Source organism: Argiope bruennichi, chromosome X2 (genome assembly GCF_947563725.1).
Source record: "Argiope bruennichi chromosome X2, qqArgBrue1.1, whole genome shotgun sequence".
NCBI lineage: Eukaryota > Metazoa > Arthropoda > Arachnida > Araneae > Araneidae > Argiope > Argiope bruennichi.
Window position 1 is genome coordinate 22,937,725 of NC_079163.1, and position 27,764 is coordinate 22,965,488.

A 27,764-nucleotide genomic window follows, 5' to 3' on the forward strand; every position below is an offset into this window, starting at 1 on the left:
TAATCATGCTGATAAACACCAAAAATCGATATCTCGGAAATTGAAATATAGTATGAAATTCCATAATTATACAATTATTTTCTAAATACTGAAGAAGCAAAATTATAATTTGATGTTATTTATTGCAATTAATGTTTTAAACGCGCATTTTAAAATATTAAAATACATTGGCAATACGCTGAAAGGAAATTTTTTATCAAGAATTAAATCGCTTGTACGTAATTTCGAGAAATAATTTCACAGTAAGAGGAATTAAAAATTTGAGAAACATATTAGAATGAAAAAAAAAATATTAGACGAACACTTTTAATTTATAAAAATTAGATACTTATCAAATTAAGCATAACAGTAATTTATTCATAACGCAAATTTTATGCGTATTTTATGAAATAATCGAAAAACCTCCAAAAAACAATCACACTTTCTGCATTTTCAATCAATGTTATTGTCATTCTCTTCCTAACCACTAAAAGAAAAATGCTCTTAAAAATCGAAAGACAGCGATAAGCAACACCTGCCACTCACACCATGTGCTCTGCTAATGACTCAGATCCAGCAGCGTAGAACTGACCGCAAAAGGGGAAAGCAATCCCTTTGTCAAAATCCTGACACTTTTAAGAATAAACCTGTTATTCAGGCAGTAGACCTACGACCGGAGAAATCTTCAGACGGCTCGCGTTCCCCTTTCGACCACTCAAAACCCTCAGTTTCTTTGACCCCCTACCCATAGTCCAAACAAATTTTCCGGCTCTTTGATGTTTTTAGACCAATTTTGATATCGATTTACCGACATTTTGCGCGAAGCTACAGGCGTACCACGGGCGACGGGGGAGTGTGGTCCCCCAGTGGGTCGGATGTCATATTTATGACCAAATCCGTGAGGTGGCAGGTCGTTGGACCGCCGCTTCAGACGTGCCGCTTTCGGTAAGGATAGCAATCTGAACGCCGCCGACAGGAGGATTAAAATTGGTCTTAAAATCGCTTTGTAGAGCAGAAGCTTGAACCTAATCAATAGCTTGCTCCATGGAGAAATTAAGCTGTTGATTTTAACACTCATTCTAGTAGCTTTGGAGAGGGCTGCTTTAATATGACTATTAAAGCTTAATTTAGCTTACCCCATAAGTTCCGCGGCCCGCCACAACTATTTGTGGGAGATCTGTTACAAGAACGTGCATCAATGTGTAAGGGACTTCCCTATGCATGATTGAATTCTTGTTTGAGAGCTTCCATTGGACAGATCGTATCGATTTTTACTTTCTGTCGTGATCCAAGACCTGCAATCGATGTATCACCAGTAAGATCGTATCAAGGATTTGAATCACACCCCTCTTTGAAAAGTATTGATCACTGCTATTTGTGACTTTTGATATTCTTACGTAATAACAGCTCTTAAAATATTCGTCATCCCTAGATAGTAGGCATTTAGCTCTAAATGGCTACTCCAAGGCAGCTCCAGAAATCCACTGATCTTTATCGAGTGGAACCTAACACAGAAGCCCGAATCACGCAGAGCTTCTCAAAAAACCAGGAACACATTTTCCTCACTCCGAACTCTCCCTCGAAGCGCTTCTCTCTTTCTTCACTGTAAAAAACCGCATTTTATTTTCATCAGATAACCGCCTCCGGTTTCTCACTGGTGAACTTGAGTCCCTATCACCAAATAGCTTCTCAGCAACTCTTCCACCGTGATCTGAACCCTATTGAGGGTGTGTCTGTTAAGGAGCCATCTTTATGCCGACCGCCTATTGAGCAAATGTCAATTACAAGTAATTCACAGCTAACGCCGGCTGAAGTGCACTTGTAGTTTAACATTTAATGACAATGGCGGTTGATGATTGGTCGATTCTTGATGACTTGAGGAGTCTGTTCATAAAGGAAAAAAAAGTTTAGCATCCAGATGTTTCAACGTTCCTCTTCCTTGAAGATATGATGGATCTATTTGAAACGACGGGATACACGCCTGTTTTCCGACACCTGGATATAGTAACAATTAACCAGACATAATACCTCTCTTAGTGAAAAGGATCTACATCTGGATATCCGAATGCACTTCATTCTCTGTGGGAGAACGGGAGATGTTACATCTGGCCTGGATGCCCTTAACCCTGTGAGGGAAAAGGGAAAACCTTACAGTGTGTTTATAAAGGGTTATGCGCATTTAAATTTTGTTATGTTTTATTTTAAAGTTTAAACTGTAAAAGTACGTCACCCACCCCCTAAGACTGCAAATGAATTTTCTATTATTTAGATTTCAACCATAATATTTACATTAACTTTAAGAGGGAAAAAGTATATTAAAGTATTTGATCCAAATGAATCCCGTCTATCAAAGAAATTGCAAAAAGAAAGGGATGTGTGTCTACTATAGTGTTAATTACGTACGGCAAATTCATCTACAAAGAAATTCACAATCCTTGCTGTTGAAATATTGTTACAAAAGTACCTTTGTTGAAAGCAATATGAATGAATTTACTTTCAGAATAATTAACATTTAAAAACTTAGAATTTATTTATCAGCAATATTTGGTAATGTAAAAGGGGAAGAGTTTTTCTCAAGCTTATACTCCAGAAACAAAGTTCATAGCTTGTGGTGGGTTAAAAATTTTCCTATACTCGATTATCAAAAAATTTATTTTTCAATTAAAAAAAAAACTATCTGGTAATTTGATTTCTTAATCCAGGAAGAATGATAAACAATTATATCTTACATTTCAGTTTCTATTCTCTGTTTTTTGTCGTTTCAAAACCAAACTCAAAATTTTCTATTTTAATTTTGTTTCGAAAAGGGTTAATATTTTTAGACCAAATATTTTATGTAGGATTAATGCAATAAAATTGCATTTTTATTCTTTCATGCTTTTGATTGTTATAGAATTTAAAATATTCTAATATTAATGGTTTTCTCTTTATTACGTTATTGTAATTCTAAATATGTATTCTATACATATTTATATTATATAGAAATATTATTTATCAGAGCAGTGCCTGCATTTTAAATGCTCTAAAAATAGATACTAAGGTATTTTAAATCACTGCATATAGCAATATTAAAATCAAAAGTATTCAAAACACAATGAAATTAATTAACATGTTAAGTGGTAATTATTTGAAATCTCTTTATCTATCTATTGCAGAAATAAAATTCGATATAATTTTTTTTTCTCAAGTAAAGTACTTTATACATAATACCATTTGTTAAGTAAAAATATATTAACCCTACACATATATCACAATGATAATTCACTAAGAATTACAATCAATTAAAAAAACAAAATTCTTTGTATCCTCTCACTGTTCTACGATAGTATTATAAAACAAATAGAAAAAAACGATTTTTTTTTTTTTTTAATTTTAATTCATAGCGAGTGAGTTTGTTTCCTAAAAAGTCAGTTTGCAGTGGACTGATGGTAACGTCGCGGCTTCGGAATCTCAGAGTTTCATGTTCGAGACCTAATTCCACTGAAGAACCGTAGCGTAAGGGGGTCTGGTGCATGTTAAATCCTCCAGGGCCAAACGTCCACCAGCTAGTGTGGTGCGGAAGTTTGGAGAGGGGGTGCTAGTCCTCATAACCTGAACGCGATACAAAATTTCGAAGTCTATCCAAAATCGCCCTAGTGTTGTTTTAAAAACGGTATGTTAATATAACTTAAATCCACAAAAAAAGCAGTAATTTGCCAAGAAAAATAAAATTTATGCATTAGGCTCATGTGATTCGAACAGCCAATGAGCGTTAAGATGCTTAAATCCTCTCTTCTGCTACAGACGCTTGTCAATTTCAACGCCGGGCAACAAATCTTCATCTATCGTTGCATGCCTATAGTGGTATCTATTCTTACCTTTCTAATATTTAAACCATGTGGTGATTATTATATTAACTAATAATGGATAATATTGGAGAGCTAGATTTAGTGAATCATAGCGAATATAAAAAATCTGCTATATTTATGAGGATCTCCGATGATGTCTTGAGCTTGCTTGAAAAATATGCACTTAACCAGGTAAGCGTCTAATGCAAAAATCCAGGGAGAATGTTTTTTGAAATGTTAAAACAATTTTGAATTTGCTATTGTTGTTTCATTTCAAGTAATTAGAAAACTAAATTCATTTTTGGAAATCAATATTTTAATAATCAATACTGCAATATGAAAAGAAAAGAAAAAAAAACGTTGTTTTACTGATAGTTATGTGAGTTATTCTGAAATAACCTTGTTGTAATAAATTAGCTTAAGCAAAATTGTTTAATTTGATTGAATTTTTCGGAAGGATTCTTTAAAAACATCTTAAAAGCAGGCTTTTCTGTGCTGTACATATTCACTCAATTTATAATACTGATGTTATGATTTATATATATATTAAATTTGGATATTAAAGATTTTCATCAGGAATTATTTTTGATAAACCATGGATTATATACAAGGGTTTTGTTTGCAAAATATCGAATAAGATGCTAAATTTGATCTGAAAAATAAGTGTTAAGTACTTTCTTTCTGCTTGCTTTTTTTTTTTTTTTTTTTTTTTTTCTCCTTCATATAAGCTTGTTCATTCATGTATGCTTTCATCATTTTGTAGCATAGATATTTTAATCATCTATTTTGCTAATGCTTTAATCTAAGATATACTTTTTATGTTTTAAATGTTCATAAAACATTAATAGTGTCTTAAAAGATACTTGGTTTTATTTTCAAATAAACAAAAGAGATAGTCAAGAAAGGTATAAATCCACTTTACATTTTATTTTTACTTGTTATTTGACTACTTACTTCTACTTTTCGTCACTTGTGAGTACTTTTTATAATTATTATATCAGATCCCTTGTTAAAAATTATTTTATGGATTAAAATGGTAATATTAAATGATTATTTGAAACCAAGATAATTTGCATGTTGAATGAAAATTGTTTTAGCAATTTTCATCCAGAGCTTTATTTCTTAGTATTAAATAAATTGTAATTATCAAATTATAATGTATTTTGGAAATTATTAGATAAATAATTACTTTGAAATGGATTGGTTAATTTGACATTAAAAAAATGGTATCTTTCAATGTGACTTCTTCAACAACATTTTTCTAATAATTACTGTCTTGGGCCTTTTTTTTTTTTTTTTCCCCTTCAGTCTTATTAGTAATTCTATTCATGATATTATATTTTCTGTAATTTTAATTTTAAAATCTATTCTTAATTTTAATAGAGAGAAAAATGTAAGGGGTTATTCATAATTTTTACTTTCACTTTTCAGAATGGATCTTCATCCAAGTTAACAATAAAATTTGATGATTCAAATGGAGTAAGTAATGCCATGTTTACTTTTCTTTATTAAATAGTGAAATAAGATAAGGATACAGTGTAGAAATTTATCTTTATTTTTAACGAAATGAGATTTTAAATGATTTTTGCTATAAAAGTATGTTTGTTTTTTAATTTCTCACAGTGTTTTTTCCTTCTCTTTTAATTTCTAGGTATGTAACTACTAGTAACAATAATATTATAATTTTAAGCAATTATATATTTATATATAATGTACCAACAACGAATGGTAATTTAAAAAAAAAAAAAAAATGTTTTAAGAATTAAAAATTTGACCTGCACTTAAAGATTTTGAGATCAGATTGTCAAATTACTTCAATTTTCAAATGTAAATACAAGAATAATTCAATTTTAATGCTTTGAAATAATAGATCAATAAATTGCGGATGAAAACTATTAAAATCAAATCAAGAGAATTTTTCTTGTTGTTTATCTTATCCCAAAACTCGTTAGCAGTGCTTATTATTTATTGGATTGTTGCATTAGTTATTATATTAAACAAATTATACTAAGTTTCAATATTTAATTACTTACAATCTTTCACATTGCAGGTTATAAAAATGCCAAATGGTGAAATTTTTAGTTTCAGCATTACTGGTAGCACAGCAGGCTATGATTCAACTTATTGTGTCCAGGAAACTGAGAACAGGTGTGTAAAAATATGTAATCATATTTTTTGTTTTCTTGTGAATCATAGTATTGGGGGGGGGGGTTGAATGTGAAATTTTATATTTCAATGATTAAGGATTCTAACATATTTCTGCAGAAAATGAAAAATTTTGATATAATGTGAGAGGTAAGTGAAATAATTTAATGTTAATAAACCTGTAAATTAGCAGATTAATATAATTTATAGATTACTAATATAATTTTTTCTAGTTGAAATTAAAAAACCATATCTAAAATCTATAGCTTATTGTTAATATCATTACATTTCCTTTAATTCTGATTTATTTTTTACATAACACTTTTTTTACAAATCAATTTTAAGTTCAGATATATGATAAGTCCCTTTCTGAGCTTAACGGTTTGGTTTTTAAGCTCAATTTTTGCTTTTCTCTTGATTTAAGTATGCAGGTAAGGAAATGTTATAATTAAGTTTTTCTAATGAATTCTAAATGGTAAGTTGATATTTTACTAGGGTGCATAGCATCATAAAAAGTGCTTGAATTTAACAATCACTAAGCACCATGAAAGTGCTTAATTTAAAAAAAAAATAGCTTAATTTATCTCAAGAAATGTATTTTTCCTTCTTCTCAAATGTTGGATACAATTAAGTTGAAAGCATGATTGTAAAGTTTTGTTTAATGAATGTATCAAAAAAGAAAACCAACCAAAGGAATTTGGAGAAGTAATCCTGGGTTGTCAACGCATATTAAAATCATGCTAAATGATCTGTTTGTGCTCCCTCTTTCTTCAACAATGGTCATTGCCATTTATTGAAATAGTGGAGTATTTATCTCGAGGAGACAGTATGAAATATTTACTATATTAAACTTGTGATTTCAAAAATGTTCAAACTGTATTTAGTAATTTGATGGTGAAGAATTTATTTTAATTATCAAATGTACAATTTATCCTTTATGTGATATTTAAGAATTTAACACAAATTGCTCCAATGAAGAAAAATAAGAATAAAGCAAGATGAATTTAGTGCTCCAAAGAGTTGAACATATAAGGATCTTTTCTAAAAACACTTACAGGGAAGCTTTTTAGTACATTAAACATTTGACCATTGTTCTTTCTCATAGATATAATTTTGGAATAATCTCTGGAATGGCTTTTTAAAGGGATTTTACTGTACTATTTTGAATTATGATTTATTGCAGTGTGTAATTACTTTAGTTGATTGGGTAAAATCCAGTTTCATGACATTTTAACTTGAACCAATAAGTTTTCAATGGTTATGATTTTTTTTTTTACAGTATCCTTTTAAAGTATCGCATCTATTTGGAAATTATTTGGTGAACCAATCTCGACAAATTTTGGTTTTGTTTTAAAAATTATTCTGCTCGATATGGTATTTAAAATCTTTAAGAAATAAAAGAAATTTTATAAACTTTAATTTTTTAGGTTCTCAAACTCTGTCATTTTTTAACGTTTTTTGCTTTTTCTCTTTTTGTACCTCTTATAAAATTATTTCCCTGTGATATCTCTCTATACTGGTTTGTTTGTCAGAGCAATATGCAGGCCAAACCATTTAAGTTAGAAACATGAAATGAATCAGGAATTTGTTCCTTAGGTATTAGAGGATCGCTGAGAATGGAGTTTTCAAAAATTTTGTACAAAGTTTAATTAAAAACAGCATTTTAATGTACTTTTGCCATGACATTAAACCATATTATCTTACAAAAATTATTTTATTGATACACTGTCTGAAAATTAAAAAAAAAAAACCTATCCAATTAATTCAGTTTTGATTGAATTGAAGAATGTCATTACTTCATCGAATTGTTGAGGCACTTGATAAAAAATGCTTTCTTTGTTTGAAATTATGCTTTAAAACTCTAAAGCTGTTCATTGAATTAGACTCTTTGCTGGTGAGTGTTGATAAATTTTGAGATGAAGCGTTATATTGTTTCATGATGTCTTCGAAAACTATTTTTAAAAAAATAAGGTAACTAGCATTTTGAATTTTTATTTTTATTTTAACTACTGGGTTGACCTCTTTTTAATTTTGAATTTATAACTGTTAGAAAATTAGGAATTGTTAAATCATTTTCATTCCTTCTTAAAATATATAATCACATTTTTCTGAAATTTTTAAAGAACTAATTTATGAAAAATTTATTTATTTGTGCATTTAGGTTAAAAAGTGCATTTTAATTAAATTTTCAGAATATGAAATGTCGAAAACCTTTTACTAAACTTCAGGAGCCAGAAGTTATAATTTTTCTTTAGTAGTTTGACCATTTCCAAATGCTATTTTTCTTCTCAGTTAAAAAAATTACCTTAAAAAACTCAATTAGAACATGTTCTGTCATCAATTTCATGGCATTTTTCCTAATTTTATCACGGTAGTCATTCTGGAATGCTTTACCTCTTAGCTTTAATGGGTTGCAAATAAAATATGAAAAGGAATGCTAATTATGGAAAGTTAATGGAAGAGAAAATTTATATTTTCTATCCTATTCATTTTAAATTTTTTTGTTACTGGATGTATAAAAATGAGATACAACATTTTTGATCATGGTTTGCTTCTACATCAATGTTGACATTTTCAGAAATGTATTATTAATCTTATAATTGTTAATTTAATTTTTTTAGTAATATTAGTTAGCTTTACCTTTTTTTTTTTTTTTTGTCAAACCAAAAAGGTATTCCTTATTTTAAAATTTTAAAAAAGTCATGAAAGTGCAATAATAAATATTGAAATTTTAAAAATTTATATTTCGAGTTAATTTTAAAAAAAAAAAAAAGATTTTGCAATAAAAAAATTTTTTGATTATATAACGGAAAACGTTATGCCTCGGAAATAATGCAGATCTATATTGGCATGCTTATAAAAAGGTGTTTATTTTTTTTAGTTAAGGTTGCTAAGTAATTGTGTAATTTTTGCAATTATTCCTTATTATGCACCCTCCTTTATATGTTGAGTCTTTAAAAACATTCTTGTATTTTTATTATTTATTTCACTTTTCAGTTTCAATAGCTAAGGCTAAATCTTAAATGTTTGCGTTTATTTAATTTAAATATATAAAATTTTTAGTTGAAGAAATTTAAAAAATAAAATATAATTTGAGATTTAGTCTCATTCTTTTCAGTTTCTTTGATATTTTCTCCCCATCAAAATAACGTCCATCTCTAAAGATTGCAAGAATAAAGGATCTTAATTATAGCCTCTAAAAACGAAACAATACCATTCGGACTTGTGTAATGTTGAAACTCGCCCCTTCTCTCTCTTTCCCCCTTTTTTACTATATAGATCATTCCAGTTTCGATTTGCGAGCCAATTCTTTTTCCATAAGATTCCCGAATTGCAGCTAATGACCATGTGCAAAGACTTCTGCAACTGTGCGAATGAATAGAATACATTTTTCTGGTGGGATTAGCAACATTCAATTTCTGGAAGCAGTGCAATATTTAGTTTTTTATAAAGTAAGAAATGCTTTTTGAAATGTCATTTCTTTAATTTGCATATAAATTGTGGATTTGCAGGCTTATTACTTGTTTGATCGTTCATATGTAATCATATCTGTGGTAGAAAAGAATAAGGATCAGTAAGGATTATTGATTTATTCCAAATATAATATACTAAGTTGAATTAATCAAACATTGACTTGAAAATTATTTACATGAGGGAAATTCCATATAAATTATTAAAATTACTAATATATGATTAGTAATAATTAGAGTTTCATTATTGTTTTTATTATAAAAATATAATTTGTATGTAGTGTGTTTTTTGTTGTTAATTTTTTTACATTAATTTTATGAAATTATTGGATTTTCAGAAAATTGGAAGCTGTAGCTCTTGTGCAGCGGCAAAAAATCATCATTAAACCAGGTGTTAATAGTTTTGAAAAAACAAGGTCAAGATTAACACATCAACGGAAAGTAAACCTGTAAATACCAGTTTTAAATTTATACTTTTACGATTTTTATGTAATTTTTTTTCAATCTTTTCGTTTTAACACTCTTTTCTTTCTTTTTGTTAGATGCAGAGAAATTGAAATGCCAAATTCATTTATTAGTATGTATAAAATTTATTATTTAACTTAATTATTTTATTACTGTAGAACTTCTAATATTTGGACCTCTATCCGCCTATATGACTCTGTTAAAGAAACCAGTAGCATTAAATTGAAATGGAGTTTTCATTTGTTAATAAATAATGATTTTTTCTGAAAGAATGACAAATTTTACATTAAATCCAATTTTCGTGATACAAAAATTTGAAAACATGTCATTAGAAAAAAAATGACTTTCTTTAATTCAAAAAATTGTTAAAGACCAGGTAAAAGATTTCCATTCTTAAGTATTTTTATATTGATATAAGCGAATTCTATTAAATTTCATGGTGGAGGATGTATCTTGTGTTTTGTTGAGAGGAGGTGGGATATATTCTTAAAAGAATAATTTGAAAAAATGGAAAGTAAACATCAAACATTATATATAATCATGAATTTGTATAAGTTTGATAAGTTTAAAATAGTCTGTTAAAATGTAAATACAAGTCAGTACTTGCAAGCTTATTTTTATAATTTTAGAAAATCATGATGAAAGGAAAAATAAAATCGCGATTTAAAGTTTAGGCTGTATCAACTAAGTTTTCCATCAACTCGGATAATAAAAAATTCCCAGTTTACTTCAGGATACTACTGTACTTAAATGTCCTTATATAAGTAGCCAATTGTTTCTGTTTGTGAAATTTCAACTGTGAGAGAGGAATTTAAACTTGGATACATGGTTATTTTTTGATATGTTATAAAATCTATTTAAGATTAATATAGAAGAGATACAAATAAATACAAATACGAAACTGTTTCTGAGGTGCTGAAAAAGTTGTCACATTCACTGTTCAAGTTCAGTTATTTGAATAATTAATAATAAGAAGAATTACGAATAATCGTTAAAAATTTTTCTTTTTCTGTCAAAAAATATGTTATTTTAATTATTATGTGCAATTTAGTGTTTTATTTCTCTAGTATGTGAATGAAATTTAAAATTTTCGTTTCTGTCCTCTACCGCCTTTTTATCACACTTTTTAATCTAGTTTAATTAGCTATTTCTTTCCTTTCTAGTTTGTAATTTTTCTTATAAAATTTCTGCCTTATAACTTTTTAATCTAGTTTAATTAGCTGTTTCTTTCCTTTCTAGTTTGTAATTTTTCTTATAACATTTCTGCCTTAGACAATTACTAATGTTGACATTAAAACAGGACACTTAGTTTGCAAGATTGTGGAAAAACAATTTATATAAGTTTAAATAAATCATTATAATTCATTTCTCTTTTCAAAAATAGGGTCCAAGAAAGTAACAGTAAAATGCTCTAGTACTTTCCCAGGAGCACCTAATTCAATAATCATAAATGGTAATGAAAATAAAAGGTTTATACCCTATAAGGATTTTGATATTGTAAGCCAATGTATAAGGTATGTTTAAAAACGTATGAACTTTTGTTTCTTTTTAACAATGCTTCTTTGTTACTTGACTTTAAATGAAAATATGAATTATTCCTGGCATAAAAATCTAAAGCAATGCTTGGATATGACTACTTGAAATTTCTTAAATTTTCATATTTAGTATATGATGAATTATATTAGAGTATATGCAAGTTTTATGTGTTTGTTAAAACTATTTCGAAGTAACATACTTTTTTATTTTACATGTCCTATTTTTCAAGTTAAATGACTTTCAATTTTTTATAAATTCTTTATTACAAGTATATTAAAATGGAAATACTCTATATTATTGAACTTATAATCACATTTATAAATTTTGGATGTGTTTTTTTTTAATGTACCAATTTTTGATTATGAATTTGAAAATTATTTCCTGATAATGCAATTTCAGTTTGCTATTACAAATAAAGGTGTTTTTGTTATTTTATAATGAAAACATTTTTTTAAAAATTCATGTTGTCCCTGAATTCTTGTTCAAAGCTTTAAAGGTAGTTAAGTAACTGCAAAGAAGCATTTTTTGAACAGGAATAGGGAGTTGAAAATGGAAAATGTTGGCAAAAAAATCAAGAAATGCTGCGAATGAAGCAGCATGCATGTAGCTTCTTAAGTGGTTGGAATTAACCACTCCCGCAACACTGTTAGAATAGAATAAACATGGAAACATTTTATGATCCAATTTTGTTCTAGAAGCATAGGTCAAAACACCATTACAATTTGTAATCCTATGCATAAGATGCATATTTGCTTTCTCAAAGAGCATAAATTGCTTCATCACACATAAATATTTTCTAACAGTTAAAAATTGTTTGAAGCTCCTATAATAAAATTCAAATTCAAACATTAGGAGAGAATTTGAAAATAAAAACTAAATAAAACAATCGTCTACCCTAAAAATATTATCTAAAGAACTTTCTACCCCCCCCCCCCCATTTCTTTGGCATTTCTTGCTTTTTTCTGCCAACACTTTTCATCGCCCTATTGCTATACAATAAATGCTTCTTTGTATGGATTTTACCTACCCTTATAGTTTTGCCCATTAATCCAGGAACATCGAGTATATACTAAACTTGTACTTTTTACTCTACATTAAATATAATATTTTAATAGAAAAAATGCCCTGTATTTATATTTCAAATTTTAATAATTTTCATTGCAATCCTCTTAACCAGAGATCGAATGAATTGCTGTTTCTTCAATGTTGTTATTATTGATTTTTGATTATCTGAAAAGAAATTGTTTAATTGAAATGTGTTCTTTAGCATGGAATAAATGATGCATCTTATAGTAATTTATATATGTGTATACTTTGTTAATGACATTATTATATTATATAATGCTTAAGTTTTAACTAACTTTATTTTTTTATTAATTATTTGGCCTCTTCTTTTTTAAATAGAAAAAGGATCATACATATGTTAGCATTAAAACCTTATAAAAGATCAGAACTTCTGGATAGACTGATGAAAGGTATGTTGAATTCAAGGTGTATTTATTTTTACACATTTCCACTTCTAGGTAAAGTTTCTGACACAGAAAAATATTAAAATGTTTTATTGATAAAATAGAAACTAGGCATACATTACATTCTGTTTTTCTGCTTAATTATACTCCAGTTAGAAATATACTATAATAATAAACTTATGATACTCTATTAGATTAAAACTGTCTATTAACTTGTCAATGCTGAGAAATATTTTTTCTATTTAAGATGTCTGATTATGAAATTTATGTGTAACTGTTTCATACTATGATGTATATGCTTTATACCCTGTACATTTAAATAGTAGCTTTAACTAAACCATTGCTTTTATAACTATTGTTCCAGTAATTTCATTTTGTTGTTTTAAAATTCATGAATTTAGTTTGCAAAATTTCTTTAGTTTTTTAAACTTTCAGTAAATGTTTAAAGTATATAAAATGGGTGTGATTTTCATACCTGTTATATTCATTTCAAACTTGAATTTTTATTTCAAGAAAGAAAATAATAAAAAATGTATTCGAAATCGTAAAAATATTTTGTATTTTGTAAAAATGTATTCGAAATCTTATATATTTTTTTTTTCCTTCTTCTTTTTTATGAATTTAATTTATAATTTTAATAATATCTTGAATTTTTAGTACTAAACTCCAAGTACATTTGAAGTTTAAATGTATGCATGGAAAAGTGATATGGCTAAACCGTTTGCAATTTATATTTACATATAAATACATTTAAAAAAATATTAGCATTTTTTCCCCCAAATTCTAAAAGGAAATTTTAGCATATTAAAGTAAAATATGCATCACAGTAAACTGGACTCCAAATTTTAAATCCTGAATGAACTGTTGCAATATTTTAAAATGTATCGTAGGATATATATATATATATATATATATATATATATATATATATATATATATATATATATATATATATATATATTTACTTGGTGCTTTGTTTGTTGATTCTACTGTTGTTTCTTTTAGAGGGCATCTCTGAATTCGACAAGAGCCAAGTATTTGCCATATTGTATTTTGTTGGTACTTTCAACGGAAAACTATTTCATCTGCATACCAAGTTATGGAAGGAAGTTGAAGATGACTGGAAGTTTTATTCAGCAAAAGATGCTGCAATTGTTAAAAAGTATGTGGCCCCTTTTTTTTTCCTTTTGACCTTTTTTTCAAAATCAACTTTTTATGAGCTTTTTTCAAAGCCAAGCAATAATTGTTTAATGATTTATTAGGGGGGGGATTCATTTCTGGTATCTATTAAAGACAATAGATAGATCTCAATCCTACTTCTAATCTTCCTCTGAACATTTGGAAAGAGAGCTGTCTTGTTTACCATCCTCATCATTTGATCAAGTTTTAAGAGTACAAGGTCCTTCTCTAAATGTTATTTATTATGTATTATAAGAATGACATTAATCTTCACTAAACTATGATTTCTGATACCAATTGGCTGAATAAAATTACTGGCAATGCATGTTTGCAACATTCTTTGTCATTATAAACCAAGTAATAATAATTTAAAAAACACATTTTAGTTTTAAAACTTTTTAATAGATTATACTTATTTGCTGATCTTTTTTTTTTAATTTTTTTTTATATCCATGAAATATAAAAACATGGATGGGGATAGAGTGTAATTAATGGAACATGCGAGGAAAATTTAATCTGTAATTAAATAAAGTTAATTTAGTCTTAAATTAAAATAGTGATTATTTTTAATTAAAAAAAATTCTGGCAAAATACTGCAGACAACAAACAGAAAGGGAAATGTAAGAGCACATGGAACTAGCTATTAAATTTAATTCTTTGCTGTAACGAATTCCATAGGCCATTTATTATCTTGGCCATAATTGCATTAAAAGACGTTAACTCCTTAACAGCATTTGTCAATCATGGCTCGTGTATTAAATTGTAATTTTAAGCTACTATTAGTCATTCCTACACATTGTAATTTGATAAAATTTTGAGTATTCTTTGAACTATTTATTGATTCAATGCAAAACTTATTGCAATATAAATAAGTCTTTGTGACTCTCCTGCTAAGCAGTCGGGCTAAAGTCAACCAAACTTTATTCGGTTATTATATAAAACATGAGAAAGAATATTATTAATTTTTTAACTACAAAAATTAATTAGAAATTAACTAAAATGCTTTTTTCTTATAACACTTTGAACTACTCTCAGACAGTTTTTTAAAATTTCTTTTTTTAATTCGCCTTTTGACAGTCCTTATATGGATTTTAAAGTAATAATTTAACCATGTTTAAAAGTTAACTTAAGTCAATCGCTCAAACAAAGACAACGTTTCTAATATTCAGCATTTGTATGCAAAATTTACAGAATTAATAAAATTAGTTATCAGTGGTTTTTATAGATCATCTGTTCAATTGTTATTCTAATTTTGCTGAAAAATGTTTCTGATAATAAAAGGAATTTTTATATTACAATATTTTATACAAATTAGTTTTTATATTAAAAATATTTTGCATTTTCAAGATTTTAATCTTGAACTATTCTGGGTATATTAACAAGTCTAATGATGGAGATAATTGAGGAGTTTAAGTTCTCAAGTAAAATCTTGTTATGAAAAGATCTATTACACATTTCGATATAAGACGACAAGTGTGATTTTAATGCAATTTAAAAATTACATTGTTTATTAAACGAGTTGTAATATGAATATTTATTATCAGATTTTCACAAATTTTCTGTCACTGACTAAAGAGAAATTATTTAAAATGACTATTGAGGTTAGGTTTGTTCCACACAACAAATTCAAATTGATTAATCTAGTTGATTAGCATTATTCACTAAACTAATATCTTGAATTTTTTGCATTGTGGATATCAAGATTTTTTGCTGAATTGATTTGTCATCACGAAATTAACCTTGATTAAATTTTGTGGAATTCTGATGATAATTTTCAGTTATGGTGTTTAAAAAAGTATCACTTTCAATGTTAAATGAGTTTTACGAACTTTCAGTGATATCTCAGAGACAATTATATATCTCTCAAATTAGAAAGCACTTACAGAAAATTATCATAGTTCATAAAATCTCAAAATGTGCATAGATAAAACAAATTTAATATTTTTCTGAATTTTTTAACATAAATATGGGGTGAAATTGAATTGTAATGTGATAAAATTTTTGCATCAGAACAAAACTGACATGGTGAAATGCCAGAATCCAATAAATAAATAAATAATTAAAAAAAAATGTGCATATCCCAAATAGTTTTCGAAATGTTCACAAAAATTGTAACATTCTCACAATCAATGTGCAATGCCCACTTTATGAGGGGCGTATATTAAATTTATATATATATATATAACTTAATGAAGCACGAGATCTAATGACCATTATATCATCGCAGTTCGTAAAATATTAAATTTATTTTCACATGATTCATGTTAAAGTCGTCAGATTTAATCAGAAGATTTTAACGTTAATTTTGCTAAACTTTGATTGCAGGGCCAATTGACTTTAAGGATATTTGATTAATTTTTATTCTTTATCGGCAGTTGAAAGTAAATGAAATGGATATTCAAAGAAATCCATACCATTTCTTACCATCCAGCAAATTAGCTGATGCCAAACTAAGGAAATTAGCGCCGGTTATTTATATACACATAGCTCAATGTTGAGCACTCAGTCATAATTTTTTGAAAAATTGGATTAAGGATATTTTCAAAACGTCTGTAAAATCTTTCCCTCAGAATTAGGAAACAATCTCTCCATTATATTTCTATTTATGAAAAAAATAAGTAATTGTAGCATGATAATACAATGATTGTCCCATTTGTTTGTATATATTTCTCTTGATTGCGTCAGCCATGCATAACGAAAAAAAATGTTTATCCTCTGTCATTCTTTCAGTAGCTTTTACAGCCCGAATTACAGTCCTTATTTTTCAATGAAGTGTTTTCATAAGCCCCATCGAGCAGTTTTGTGGACAGCGCCACATCTCCGGGAGAAAACTGAGAAAACACAAGAAATTTAAAAGTCGTTTTAAAAAACCCAGAAAAATCAGGGAATTTAAAAGTAATCTAAAAAACCCAGGGAAATTTGAAATTTTTCATAAAAACAAGAAAAATGCAGAGAATTTTAAGTTTCTTAGTTATTTATTTCCCATCAAAATAATACCAGTCTCTAAATATTTCAAGAATAAAAGATCGTAGTCATAGCTTCCAAAAAACGATACAATACCAATCGCAATTATGTAATGCGGAAACACCCCTTTTCTCTATCCCCTCTTTTTCCCATATAGATCATTCGAGTTGCGAGACAATTCTTTTCCCATGAGACTACCGAATTGCAGCTAATGAGCATGTACGAGAAAAACTAGAATACATTTCTCTGGTGGGATTAGCAACATTCTATCTGCGGAAGCAGTGCGGTGATTTATCATAACTTGAGTTTATTGAATGGTTTGTTTATTATATGAGGAACTATGAGCTTATTCAAGGGAGATTAGAGAATATTTTTAAATCAGTGAACTTAGCAAAATCGGCATGTAATAGGAACTGTACTGATACAAAAAACCAATCCTGATTTTGCTGAATGGGTTCATGAAGCTCCACAAAATCAATTTGTTCGGTACTGCTCGGTTTGTAAGAAGAAAATAAGCCTAACTAATATGCGAAAACAGGCACTTACTAGTCATGCCAAAAGAGGAAAACATACAAGACTGTGTACTAGTTCCAAAGAGTCATCATTGATGCTGGACTTAATATCTAAAAGGAATTACCCGTCAAATCCTAAAACGTTAGATTTAATGCCCGAAAATAAACTGATTTCGAACGTTTTAGTTCAAGAACAATCATTTAAAGCGGAATTTTTATGGTTATTAAAACTTGTTGCATTACATTCGTCCTTTAGTTCAATCAATGATGTATCGGAAATATGTTCACTGAAAGTGAAATAGCTAAAAAAATGTACGTTGGGCCGAACAGAAATGCCGTACCTCTTTTGTTACAGATTAGATCCATTAGCTCCATGAATCTGATGGCTGAAAAATCTGCAACAGAAATTGATACCCAAACACATTTGAATTGGCAAAAATGAATAAATAATAATAAATCTTGCTTTGTAGGGGTTTTTTTAAGATGATTATCATTTTATCAGCAAAAAATGAAGAAAAAATCTAATTCAAATAAGGTAGACTTACCTTATATTTCAGGGGTGCCACTATAGATGAGTAATAATATCACTTTAGAACAAATAATCCACATTTTTTGAGACGAAACATTTATTCACACTTCACGCACATAAAATAAACACAAATAACACTTAGAATTAAAGGCATCTTAAATTTCAGCTTACAATCTAACCCGAAGACCATGTGTTGGTGTTTTTAGTCGGAGGTCTCGGTATCAGATGACTGGAATACAGCGGCGCTGCTATCAGATTCCAAAATGCAAGATGGGAGGAGTTTGCGACAGTAATCATTCAATTATTTGTATCATGATGACAAAAATGTTTTGCGTTTATGTCAACTGGGTCCTTAATTTTGTGTGTATTTACAATTAAACAGCACCGAGAGGAAATATAGCCCCACCCCTCTTTAATATATAAATTTTGTCTTACTAAATTCTAGATAATAAATAAAGATTTATTGTTGTTGTTATTTTTCCTGTATGTAAATATAAACCTTTTAATATGCTATTATTTTTAATAATTTTAAATTGTTATTTCTTGCTTTCCTTGCATTTTCCACTCCTTAAAACCATATTCCATCATAACTACTGTTCGTTTCAGTATTCTGAGACGATCACTTTTCGACGATTCTATCTCATTAAGGGGAGAGACGTGGAAAGGATGATCGCATTTCCAGAATTCTTCTTTGACCTTGATTTTCGCCCTATTAGATACTTTTTTGTTCAATTTTTTTGTCAGTGCATGTGAATATCGTATCGTTTCTGACCGAATTATTTTAATTCAGTTTGCGAGTAATCCGAGTTTATTTTATGGTTAAATGTAAGTATACCCTCCTTTCATCTTTCTTCACATCCCTATTTTGATGAATTAAACCCTTCCTAACGCATGCACAAAAGCACAGAGAATTTTAGAATCCGTTGTCAAACAGTAGCACATAAGTGGTATTCACACATTTTCTCGTATCTTGAATATACATACAGGGAAAACACGGGAATCCCCCCCCCAGATTTGAGTAGCAATCCTGCAGCATGCCACTCTCTGAATAATAACATGTTAAATAAGACCTAAATGTATCATGTAAGTCACCAAGAGTTTTCAATGCTCTCATGATTTTAAATACGATTTTTCAGTGTTTTATAAAATATGCTTATGTTAATTTAGCTTCTTCATATATTCCATTCAATCCAATACAGCTTTTAAATCTCATCTCTCCAACTAATCGAATCAAAAATTTAATAAATTAACAGTTTAGGTGTCGTAATTAAACTAATCATCTTCTGATAGATCTGAAATTTTAACATTTGGCACAGATATACTAGTCTGAGGATTCAACTTATGGAAAATTCCATCCATCATTTTTTTTTTTTAATCGTTCGCTTCGCAAAGATTTAGGTGGCAAGGTTGTCTTCTTTTAGGCAATTTAATTTAAAACTTCTTTCAAATTAATTATTTTGATGTAAAAAACATAAATTTCATCTTTCTAATACATTCCATTTATGGGTTAGTGTGCTCACAGACAGACGTATGTGATTAAAATATGCTTTTTAGTTCAGATACAGCGTTGCTTGAAAGGTGAAGATTTATCACCATCTATTTTTCAGTTTATTTGTGGACTACAGTTCGTTACTCTGTATTATTCATATGGGGACATGTAAATTTTATTTTATTTCAAATATTGTTTCATCTTCATAAATATTACCCCCGGGCAGTTCTGTAACCAGATAAGTTAAATTTCATTCCACTAATTTGACTTCTGTAATATTTTTAAATTTTATTATTTTGGTACTAACAGATTAATCCTCCTTCGTTCATTGCTTCGATCATTGAAGTAATTAAAATATTGTTAACTTGTATGTAAAAACAGATTTTTAATTAATGAGTGAAACTGTATATTTAATTGCCGTAAAAATTAAGATGTTTGTTAATTTCTTAGGGCTTAATCAACTAAAAAGGCCGAATGATGAATTGATTTTTAAAATAATGGTAGTGCTTCAATATTTAAATAAAAAAAAAATATTTATAGTTTGAAAAGTCATGTTCATAGTAAGAATAAATCTGAATCATATTGTTGATTTTTCTGAAATTCCTGTGAATAAAAACAAAAAAGTTTTATTTTACTATTAACAAGCTGATATTTACTTAATATATGGTCCCCGGTAGGTAAGCTTTTTTTTTTTTTTTTTTTTTCAGTGGAATTTTCAACACACAAAATTAAGTATATCTCAAGAACTACTGCAAATTTCAAAATAAAATTTCATACACATACATAAAAAGGCAGGCTGCCTGTTATTGAAAATTCTTTATTTCAGCAATGGAAATATTTCGAGATAGTAACTCATTAACATAGTAAATGAATTACTACCTCGAGTTGTTTCATTTGGTTCATTAACTCAGTTAATCAGTTTGTCTATCTCAACAACTCTGTCTCTATGCGATTTCCATCAACTGTAATTTTGTCAAGGTGCGATAATGAATAACAAAGTTACTGAGTTGTACTTTTTGTTGTTGTTGATTAGTGATAAGTGGAGTACATTTTATCTTCTAGACTTATATTATTTGGGTACAGAATATTTGTTTGAAGAAACTATATTTAATAATTTATATCTCTTTATTATAGAAGGAAGCAGGAAGCATGCCAAACTGATGTAAGTCTGGTACCCATAAATTCATATTCAAAAGTAAGAACTTTTTGATTTTGGTTATTAAAGAAACCCTTGAGATTTCGATTAATTTGTGTGACAGACTGCTAAAAACTGTTAAACTATCAATAATGTAAATAAAATTAAAAAAGGCAATTATGTTTTGCTGTTTTTTAAAAAATAAATTACAAAAAAAATTAGTGCTTTTAATTGCTAAGAGTATTAGATGCTTGCATTCTACTATATAAAAATGGCATTAACTTGTGTATCACTATCTTTTTAAATGTTGATATTGAGTCATGTAAATGTGCCATTATAGTTAAACATTTCAATAATTTTTTAATAGAAAAGTTCATTTTTGGATGAAATCGTTGCCAATTCTGCGCCAATCCCAAAACAGAAGAAAACTCGAGTTACAGAAAAAAAACCTGGTAATTGTTTGTAATTTTTCAGTTTTTTTCCCCTTCTTGATTATGAACCCTAAATGTTCTTTTTTCACGTTGTTATCATAATTTTTTTTAAATTTTTCTTTACTGTTTGAATATTAAACATATATGTCTCACGAATTTTTTATTAAATGAGTATCTGAGTTTAATTCATCTATAAAACTCCAAGAACTTGCATTTGTTATTATTACTTTATTGCATTGTTCCAGCTTATATTTAGATTGTGAATCTGTATCATAATACTTTATTTATAAATATAATTACTGATTAATACATAATTTAATGAATTCTTTTTATTTCAGGCCTTTGTTTAGCACAATATGAGGTGATGAATTCCACATCTAAAAATTGCTCTAGTCCTGCTTCTGAATCCAAAGAATCTAACTATCAAGTTATATCCTTTCCATCTTTTAACAAGAAACATAAAAAGAAAAGAGAAAGGAAGAGGGGAAAAATGGATAAATCTTCTTTGAGCAATTCAGATGAAAAGAGTTCCACTGTAATAAATAAGACAAATCATGTCCTTGAAGATTTTTCTACGGTAGAGAAAATTACTATTATTTTGCTAATTTTTAAAAATAAATTACTAAAACATATTTACTGCTTTCAATTGCTAAGAGTATTAAATGTTTGCGTTCTACCATATAAAAATGGCATTAACTTAATTATCACTATCCTTTTTAAAGTTGATATAGAATCATGTTAATACTATTGTTTCAACTTTTACATATTAAACTGTTTTTTTAGTTTCTTTTCAACTTGATTATTTTCCAACTTTTAATTGGAACCTCATTCACAATTCATATGATATTCATTAATAAATATATCATTCTTAGTGTTGTTTGTTGTTGATTTGTATTTTGAGGTATTACTTTTTCGATTCTATTTCTAATAAAATTAACAGATAATTTTGTTCAAATTTTGAAATGCCATTCTTATAGTTAAACATTTCAATAATTTTTTAACAGAAATGTTCATTAGTGGATGAAATGATTGCCAATTCTGGGCCAATCCAAAGGAAACAGAAGAAAACTAGAGTTAAAGAAGAAAATCCTGGTAATTTTTTGTTGTTGTTGTTGTAATTTTTCAGTTTTTTTCCTTCTTAATTATGAAACCTAGTTTCTCTTTCTTTTTCCCTTTGCTACCATAAAAATTGTTTTAATTTATTTATTCTTACTATTTTAATACTTAATATATAAGTCTAATGAATTTTTTTATTAAATGAATATCTGAATTTAATTCATCTGAAACTCCTAGAACTTGCATTAATTTTTATAACTTTATTAAAAAGTTCTAAATTATATTTAGGTTATGAATCTGTATCAGAAGACTTTACTTATAATTATAATTACTGATTAATGTATAGTTTAATAAATTCCCTTTATTTCAGACCTTCGTTTAGTACAATATGGGATGATGAATTCCACACCTAAAAATTGCCCTAGTCCTGCTTCTGAATCCAAAGAATCTAACCATCAAGTAACATCCCCTCCATCTTCTTATAAAAAACATAAAAAGAATAGAGAAAGGAAGAGAAAGAAGAACAAAAAGTTGCTCTTTTCTTTGAACAATTCTTCTTTGGCTTCTAAACCTTCACAATCCACTTCTACTTCTCTACCTTCACAATCCGCTTTTGCTTCTTCATTTTCACATTCCGCTTTTGCTTCATCTTCACAATCCCCTTCTGCTCCTTCATCTACACAATCCCCTTCTGCTCCTTCATCTTCACAATCTCCTGCTGCTCCTTCATTTTCACAATCCTCTGCTGCTTTTTCATTTTCACAATTCCCTTCTGCTTATCCACCTTCACATTCCACTTCTGCTCCTTCATTTTCACAATCCGCTTCTGCTTCTTCATCTTTACAATCTGCTTCTGTTTCTTCATCATATTCGGCTTCTGTTCCTTCATTTTCACAATCCGCTTCTGCTTCTTCATCTTTACAATCTGCTTCTGTTTCTTCATCATATTCGACTTCTGTTCCTTCATTTTCACAATCCCCTTCTGCACCTTCATCTTTTCAATTCCCTTCTGCTCCTTCATCTTCACATTCCCCTGCTGCTCCTTCATTTTCACAATCCTCTGCTGCTCCTTCATTTTCACAATCCTCTTTTGTTCCTCCACCTTCACAATCTCCTTCTGCTTCTCCACCTTCATATTCCACTTCTGCTCCTTCATTTTCACAATCCGCTTCTGTTTCTTCATCTTCAAATTCTCCTTCATCACATTCTATATTGTGTAGTATGTATAAAATTCTAACTACAGAATCTGCAGATCATGATGCTAACGACTTTAGAAGGTAATTGTTTTTTGTTTTTTTTTAAGTATTTCCTTTAGTCATTTCAAACTGTTTACTTAAGATTTTTACATAAGTTTTAATTCCAACACAAATATACTTGCCGCATTTGCGTCAAAAATATTAAGTGAAATCTTCATACATATGGTTGTTCCAAATAATCCTAACTTATACACTTCATTCCAAATAGACATAGTTCCAATCAATACCATCTAATTTTCTAGAAGTTCTTCTATTGTGCAATCAATGTTTTTTACAAATGCTGTGTATAAAAATCCCTATTAAAAATAAAGATATCCTGTATTCTGTCTTAATTCAGTATTAACTGTATCTTTTTAAGATTTATATAATCATTTTTTGTTAATCTCTTTTAATATTAGTTTTCAATAACGACATGTCATCTGAGCCTATCAGATAATTTTTTGTTGTTGTTGTTTCATTTTTTTTTTTTTTAAATGAATTCATATATACTTGGGTGCTTCTCTCGCCACCCCCATTATGGTCCCATACTGTACGCTATGTTCATCAGTTCCAGTTAGCAAGTTTATAAACTCCTCTGACCATTTGATCAGTGATTTAAGTTTAATCTTTCCATGATGATTACGGGCATATTCCGATCAACCTACATCCGATTCAAAACAACCGTGATGAGAACATTCTTTGCTTATATCGCCAATATCTAAATATTGAATCAGTTTTTCACATTTTGTCACCAACATAGCAGCTTCGGGATCAGATTTTTTTTTTCAAATTGCCAGATTCTCGCTGGATCATTCTTTGCGTTTTTTTTTAAATTGATATCACTGGAAGCCCCATTGCTATTTAAAAAACAATGCAGGTTATCACATATATTGCTTAGGTATTTAGATAATTGCTAGTGCATAGTCAAAAATTTTTCATTGTTCGGAAAACGTAAACCTGAAAGGTATTCATTAATGTTGCAACAAATCATGTAAAATTAACAAATAATACTATTAATTTGATGTTGATAAAAGCCCTACTTTTTTGTGACCTTTCCACCATCAAGTGCATTTTAAATATTTACTATGACATAATAATAATTTTGATTAAATACTTTAAATTGTGCTGGCAAAACTAACCTCAAATGTCATTGGTCAAGTGACTCGCTCTCTATAAATAATAATCACAAAACGGATAAAACGCAATGTTAACATAAAAATTTTTATCTATATATACATACACATACACACACACACACACAAATTGTCTACTCTTTCTGTGGTCTTATAGCTAATTTCTAAACCTTTAGTGGTACAATAAAACTCTACTTGGAGAATGACAGGAGAAATTATATTTTATGTTGCTTGAGTCAAACATATTTCTCAAAAAATTACAAAATCTAACTTTTGATACAGTTTCCTCGTCTTAACACTCATATTAGTAAAATATTCTTCACATTGTAATGTTTACAACAAAATAAAAATTCTATTCTTATGTAACTAAAACTGGTCGAGTTATAAAACCGTGAAAATCATTATTTTCATGAAAAAATAGAACTGAGAAATCATTATATTAAAAAAGAAATAGATGCAACACATCAAAATAATATCAAGAGTTGAATCTAAAAGCATGGGAGAAATTTTGAGAAGTGGTACAGCTTATTGAAGCACTTTTTGAACACAAATATGTGGGCCGAAATGATTATGTTAAAGCATTCCCACAGACAAAAGAAGATAAAATAGTATAATTGTTATAAAGAGATATTTCTCTACAAGTTTTGTAATTGTATAACTAAGCGATGTTTTTCTTCCTTTCTTTCATATATTTATATACATTCGTGTGTTTATTAATACAGAAGTTTCGCCAATATATAGAATATTTTTTTCAATATGTTCTATTTAAAAAAAAATTATCCCTCAAACTTCATTCCATTATTGGAAGTGTACCTGTGTTGTAAAATTAAAATGATGTGCCCATTTCTTAATTCTCCGACAGACAGTTTCTTGTAGCAGTTCACCTTTGCATTTGGTGTCTGATATTCTATTGATTCTATTGAAAGGGTGTTTTGTTATGTTTTTCTGTATGTTTCAGGTTGTCCCATGATTTTAGCTTTCCGTTTCATATATATATATTATTTCAAAATAATAGTTGCATGAAATAATTGTTTGAATGTTGTATGAAATATTTAGTCTACATCTTTTAAAAGAACAGACATGTATTTTAAGTTTCTCTAAAATTATAGAATATAACAAAATTTCATTTGTATGAATTATATAATGTGTAAAATTTTCTCTTTTAGGAAGTTTTGTAAAATTACTTCATTTGAACAGAGAGACAGGTATAAAGAAATTTTTGATTTTGAATGCCCTCTTTACGATACATTGAAAGAAATTGTGATGGGGGCAAATGAAAGAATGACACATCTGGAAGAAAAGTTGAAAACTTTATCAGAAGGAACTCAAGAATATGATGTAAGCAATTTCTTTCTAATTGGTTATTGATTTTTGAAATTTCTAAGAAAGCAAAAGTCGAGAGTAATAAGATTCATGTGCTTCAGTTTCAAAAAATTCAAATTTAATGAATAAAACCTTTGCATGTAAGGAACAAAAGGAAGACACCCTATCGAAAGCCTTTTTAGAATAATAATATACAAATTTGATGTCAACATCACTTAATTTCAAAAGAATATTGTCAAGTGTATTTTCTTTTATTTTGAAACTGGCTAGGACCTTTTATAGCTATGTTTTTAATATCTAGGTTAGCTTTATTTGTAAAAACATTAATGTACAGAAATTTTATTGTATTGATTATTTTGCTTTTATAACTAAATTAACTTTTTAAAATTTTATTTTTCAGGCTGCTTTGATGGCATTGTTCCAAGTTTATAAAATGTACTTTCAAAATACTTGTTACAAAGAATGTAGTCGATTAATGTATCATTTGCATGAGAAATTATTTTACATAAGAAATCTTATTCATGAATTTGACATTGGACATTCCTAAAATTATTTAACTTTTTAATTTCCTTATAGTAGGAATCGGAATAGCTATGTATTCATGTATTAGAATGTTCTTAATGCCATTTGTTACTTGGGGCTTGTCTTGCACCAAACTTTTTTTAAACAGTCTTCCCGTGGCTGTATTTATTTTATACTTGAAATTGATTTCAAAATGGCAACCATCTTTATTTCTTCCTTTCTAGTTATTGCCCATTTTCATCATGATGCTGTTGGTTAAAATAATACTTTTACCCATTATCATCATCGGATCATATTAATTTATTGTGAATAAATGCTCTTGGCATGGTTTTTGGTAACATGTCATATGGTAACAAGTTTTTGTAATAATTTTCTCAGCAAATTCTGCCAAATATTTAGAAGGTATAAATCATTTCCATGACTTCAATTTCTTTGAGATTTAGCATAGGATAATTAAAACATGTCAATTCCCCCCCCCCCTTTACATGAAAGGAAGTTTGTTTTATGAATGTGAAACATGTAGTCAATGTTTCTTTTTTGTGATATTTTTTGAGCAACTAAGCAAAGAAAATTCCTTTATAAATTTTATTGTATTCTGAGAAAAGTTTTTTTTTTTTTTTCAAAACCCCAGTTTTGTAGATTTAATGGAAGAAAACTATATGTTTGTATGGAATATATCAGTGTGAAACATTCTAGTCAGTGTTTTAATAAGTTCTGTTCCTGTAAAAAAAATAAAAGCATTTATAAATAATTATTTATTATATGATGGGCAAATAAATGTTTGAAATCCTTTCTTGGGCCCATATTAATTAATAAATAAAATTATTTAAATATTTTAGATAACCTTTTAAATTATTATTGAAAATTAATTACGTCAGTGGCATTTTGTTTTGTTTTTCAATGAATTCTTAAGAATCTGACAGTATTGATGTCTTCTGGTTGTTTATTTTCAAGTGTTTTTATGTTGCTCAAATCACATATTTCTTGCTGACTATCCAAATAATTCTGTGCATTGAGTTGTTATCTATGCATTTGTAAGATTTTATTATGTAGAGCATTCCTCTTTTTTTTTTTTTTTTTTTTTTTTTTTGATAGTCCCTCCCTTCAGAAAAGTTTTGAATGTTATTACAGGAAATATGGAAAATTATGAATTTTATAGAAAATTATTATTATTGTATCTTTATTAATCTAAGAAAAAAAATGTCTCTGGTTACAATAAACATGAAAAATTAGCCTTTCTGCATGCTGCATGGGCAGTTGGCTCATTTTACTTTAAATCACAATTCAAGTTGCAATCATTAATTTGAATCTCATATTACATTTAATGGAATTCTTATTAGGTGTATGATAATATAGTGATGTGTA

General features: G+C 28.2%; 1 protein-coding gene across 2 annotated transcripts; it reads left to right on the forward strand.

The window, feature by feature from the left end:
- Positions 1-3,774: 3,774 nt before the first annotated feature.
- Positions 3,775-27,481, forward strand: LOC129961099 (RNA polymerase II elongation factor ELL2-like). 2 transcript variants are annotated; one of them, XM_056074921.1, is made up of 15 exons: positions 3,775-3,998; positions 5,238-5,285; positions 5,857-5,954; positions 9,760-9,870; positions 9,964-9,998; positions 11,271-11,400; positions 12,827-12,897; positions 13,897-14,053; positions 20,699-20,726; positions 21,067-21,151; positions 21,469-21,707; positions 22,135-22,222; positions 22,557-23,463; positions 25,721-25,892; positions 26,278-27,481. In XM_056074921.1, the coding sequence occupies exons 1-15, from the start codon at positions 3,882-3,884 to the stop codon at positions 26,422-26,424; spliced, it is 2,433 nt and encodes an 810-aa protein (XP_055930896.1). In that variant the 5' UTR covers positions 3,775-3,881; the 3' UTR covers positions 26,425-27,481. The 2 variants fall into 2 exon arrangements, with proteins under 2 accessions (XP_055930896.1, XP_055930895.1); XM_056074920.1 differs by having other exon boundaries at positions 20,699-20,759; positions 26,278-27,480.
- Positions 27,482-27,764: the final 283 nt, after the last annotated feature.

Coding starts and splice junctions, on each gene's coding strand:
- LOC129961099 (XM_056074920.1), top strand. CDS start 3,882: ATGGATAATATTGGAGAGCTAGATTTAGTGAATCATAGCGAATATAAA. Junction 9,871..9,963: donor CATCAACGGAAAGTAAACCT/GTAAATACCAGT, acceptor TCTTTTTGTTAG/ATGCAGAGAAATTGAAATGC. Junction 21,152..21,468: donor AGTTACAGAAAAAAAACCTG/GTAATTGTTTGT, acceptor TTTTTATTTCAG/GCCTTTGTTTAGCACAATAT.